Here is a 4448-nt window from a genome sequence, read left to right as displayed (position 1 = left end):
TCTGAGCAAGGGGAAATACGTCAGAAAACACAATTGGAAAGACATCCAGGTGTCTGATCATAGGACCTTGCAGAACGCATACAGAACTTCAGATTATATTCTGAGTATGATCAGTCTTTGAAAAGTTGGAACAGTTGAGTTTAAATAACTGCTGGGTTGACTCTCACAGTCTAAATCATGTTTTATCATTGAAGAAGTATTTAAGACAGTTTATTTTAACCATTACATTTATTGCATAAGTTAGATATTTGCGAAGATAATATGCTAGATTATGAAATAAACAATTATGCAATAAATGTAATGATTAAAATAGACGGTCAAATACTGCAATAATAAAATATGGTTTAGACTGTGAGCAACTCAGCAGTTATTTAAAACATTACATATATGTGCTCCTTTTCAAAATATGATATATGTAATTAAATCATAACAGGGACTTTGAATCTTAGGGACGAATCCGACAATACAAAGACAGTTTGTTAGTTTTGTTGTTGTTACCTTCTTTTAAATGATGGAATTGAGTACTGTGGAACCTCAAAAGGGTTTATGACCCTGCAGCCAAGGCTGTGGCACTAGCAGTGACCTTAAGGGAGAATATTCCTCAACCAGGAATTTGGGAGCTCTAATTGAACCACGTGCATGACATATTCCAGCTATATTTTCACTGGAAATCTTCTTTGGTCTCTTTTTTGCAACCAAAGCACTCCAAAAACCAGGTACTCTCCACATTTAAGAGCCATTACAGCCAGATGCAACTTGTAATACCAAATAAATGTAAACTAGAAACTAGAGGAATTTAATTGGCTCTGATTGGACCAGATGTCTAATCCTCAAGCAATAAGCCATGAAATGGAGACCAAATTCTCTGAATTCAGAGCTTTACTCAGTGGTTTTTGGAAAAAAAAATTAGCAAAGCAGGCACCCCAAAAATCTCTGGTAGAGTTATAATTTGAAAGCATCTAAGATTATGCAAATATTTTTAGAGGGTATTTTATTTTAGTATGTATATCCAAGCTTCTCTGTAGGCTGTGGTAGTTGGTATAACTAATAAAATATATTTGATGTTACTGCAGAGGGGAATCCACCTAAAACTATATAAACCCTACAGAAATTTAGAACAAAAAAATTCCACAGTAGTTTCTGATCATAAATTATGCTGAATTAAATCCACAATTTTCTGTGCTGCCATAACTTTCCTCTAAAAACAGCATAACCTCTCAAAAGTTAGGCTTTAAGTAACATGAAATTATTGTTACTGTAATTGTCTATTTCTCATTTATCTGTTTGACATTAATGCCACTATTTCATATCTAAAATCTTTGCTTTACTGTTTATGTTTTGGAAGTTTCTTTCTTGCTCGTGATTAATAAATGTATAAAAATAGATGGTGTACACAGTGGTACTTACACCATCCCTTAATCAGCCATGCTATGTCTCTATTTGTCTCTTCTTCTAGGGTGAAGTAATTTCTTGAAAAATATTTTCCATGTTTCTCTGTTCCTCATCTTCTGCCAATGCGCTGGCAACATGATTCCTTAAGTCTCTCACAACACTTGCAATGATGGCTATGAACTCAGCCAAGCAGAGGAAGGCAGCTTCTTCAGAAGCTTAAAATAAATTTGGTCTCATAAAATAATAAAGGAATGGGACACACAATTCATTTATAGTCTTTGCCTTTAGAGAAAGGCATATTCTTTGGTGTGAGGTAAAGAATCAAATCAACATTATATTATCTCTGTGTAAATCAATCATATGACAGGAGTGATTAAGAAACTTGAATACAAGAACACTTTATATAAATAAAATAAAGAATTATTGACTCCAAATTCAGCTGAGCTGCATTTCTAAACCCTTTCATGGTGCAAACAAAATCTTTAAGCATTTGATTCTTAGCCTCTCTCCTCATTCTTCTAGGAGGATTCCAGCTGTGATTTGTCAGATTTTATGACATTATTATCAGATCTGGACTGGCTGTACTAATTATTCTCCTGAAAGATGCCAAGCTTTGATCATGCAATAACAATATTTTGTTTCTATTGAAATGATTTTAAAAACTGATTCCATCATACTGTTTCTTTTGCTTATTGTTTGTAGTAGAAAATGGAGTTTGTTTTGGTACAATTTTGGGATGCATGACAAATGCTCCTTTGAACAGTGTATAAACATGCATAGACCATAAAGGGATAAATTGTTGAAGACTCAAAGTCTGTTACTCTTGGCTTCTTGGTCTTTTCAAATTTGTGTGGTACAAGGAGCCTCCAGCTACCTTTATTTTGTTGCTACTACTACTGCCAAATATAGCAAAACTAAGACACATTGCTTCGAGTTATGTCCTAGTAGTTTGTGTTAGTGTTGTAACTTAGCTTCTCTATTCTAGTTCATTCTCATAGCGCTGTGGATATCTTGACGTTTTCCATACTAATCATGGTCATAAATATCCTATAGAAAATAATTATGTACAATAGTTATTGCTCTGTTATTATGAAACAGTTTCATTCCATGGCTAAGACTTTTTTTTTTGTAAACAGTCCTTGAAATTTAATTATATGTTAGTCACTCCGATAAAACAGTTAACAGACCAAATACTTTTGAGGTAAGTGCAACCAACTCATATTAAACAATGATGTCTTACTCTCACGCTTTCCCTGAACTTCCACATCAGTTAACAAACCTGGTTGTTTATCAAACTTAATGCAATAGTGTTTCTCAATTTTAATGTTTGTACAAAATACCTGGGGATCTTACTAAAATGCAAATTCTGTTTTAGAAGGGCTAGGCTGTGACCTGAAATTCTAATTTTCAAACAGTGATACTCATGCTGCCTTTTCAAGCTCTAGATTCTATGCTTATTAAAGAATGGAACCAGAAAATTGGCTTACAACCCAGATTCTTGGGCTCTGTACCTCACTTACTAAATCAGAATCTCCACACAAACCTACTGTTTTAAAAATTCCTCTATTAAGTCTGATGGCTAGCAAAGCAATGAACCACAAACTACGAAACACAATGTAAAGAGGCTCAAGAGGTTAAGCCACAATGTCCAGTTTCTAATGAACTATTCTCATATCTAATTTTCCCCTTAAACGTTGGGGGAAGCTGGTCTAATTAAGAACTCTTCAGAATTAGGCTTCTAAAATAGTGGCCTGCCTGAGAATTCAGTACTTACTCAGAAAACACCTTTTCCCTCAGCCATTCTCTAATCTAAGATAGGGCATTTCTCAGAGCAAGCCTCCAGAAGCCAATGGACACTGTGATGATAGAGATGGGCTGAAAGTGTCCTTCCCCACCTCTAACCATTTCTGTGTTTTCATAGCATCTAAGAGCAGGCTTAGGATCTGAGGCAGTTCTCAGGGCAGCTAATTCCATCATGCACAATTTCTTAATGTAAATGAAAATTTGTCATAGTCCATTACATAGAGGGCTTCCAACTTGATTAACAATATCTGTAATACTGGCCCTTTCCTCAGGCGTCACGCGCCCGCCTATTCTTCCTGTCTGGTCGCCGCGTCCTCGGCTGGTGTCAGAAAAACGGCTACAAACTGCCTAGTACATGAGAAGATCTGGTTCGACAAATTCAAACATGACGATGCAGAAAGGAAAATCTAGGAGCAGTTAAACAGGACTGTGGCCGGCGCCTCCCGCCAGAGCTCAGGCCCCGGGGCCTCCAGTTGCCCCAGTGGCTCGACGTCCGGAGCACCAGCCTGGAAGTGCAGAAGCAGAGCCTGCGAGGCGTGGTGCAGGAGCTGCAGCAGGCCATCTCCAAGCCACAGCCCCGCAGACCCAGCACGTGTCCTCCACGCGCCAAATGGAACCCCCGGCCAAGAAGCCTGCCACACCAGCAGAGGACGACGAGGACGATGACATTGACCTGTTTAGCAGCGACAATGAGGAGGAGGACAAGGAGGCAGTGCGGCTGCGGGAGGAGTGGCTGCGGCAGTACGCAGAGAAGAAGGTTAAGAAGCCGGCGCTGGTGGCCCAGTCCTCCATCCTGCGGGACGTCAAGCCTTGGGATGATGAGACGGACATGGCCCAGCTGAAGGCCTGTGTGTGCTCCATCTAGCTGGACGGAGTGGTCTGGGGGCTCCAAGCTGGTGCTCGTGGGCTAAGCTATCTGGAAGCTGCAGATTCAGTGTGTGGCAGGGGATGACAAGGTGGGGACAGACTTGCTAGAAGAGGAGGTCACCAAGTTTGAGTAGCATGTGTAGGGTGTCGACACCGCAGCTTTCAACAAGATCTGAAGCCTGTGTGTGTGTGTGTGTGTGTGTGTGTGTGTGTGTGTGTGTGTGTACGCGTGCACGCGTGTGTGAGGCCCTGCCACGATTAAAAACTGAGACCGGCAAAACAAAACAAGCAAACAAAAAACCAGTATCTGTAATACTGATAATTTGTTTCTGACATTTTCCAAATATCCTATGATACTGTAATAAATACCTTTATGCATCAATCTT

The 4448-nt window shown here is 39.4% G+C and overlaps 1 protein-coding gene across 1 annotated transcript; it reads left to right on the top strand.

Annotated features, from left to right (window-relative positions):
* Positions 1-3805: 3805 nt before the first annotated feature.
* On the top strand, positions 3806-4117 carry LOC100597227 (elongation factor 1-delta-like). The gene has a single exon (XM_030823069.1). The coding sequence runs from the start codon at positions 3806-3808 to the stop codon at positions 4058-4060; it is 255 nt and encodes an 84-aa protein (XP_030678929.1). The 3' UTR covers positions 4061-4117.
* Positions 4118-4448: the final 331 nt, after the last annotated feature.

Source organism: Nomascus leucogenys, chromosome 11 (assembly GCF_006542625.1).
Source record: "Nomascus leucogenys isolate Asia chromosome 11, Asia_NLE_v1, whole genome shotgun sequence".
NCBI classification, from domain to species: domain Eukaryota; kingdom Metazoa; phylum Chordata; class Mammalia; order Primates; family Hylobatidae; genus Nomascus; species Nomascus leucogenys.
This window is presented reverse-complemented; position numbering and strand designations above follow the sequence as displayed.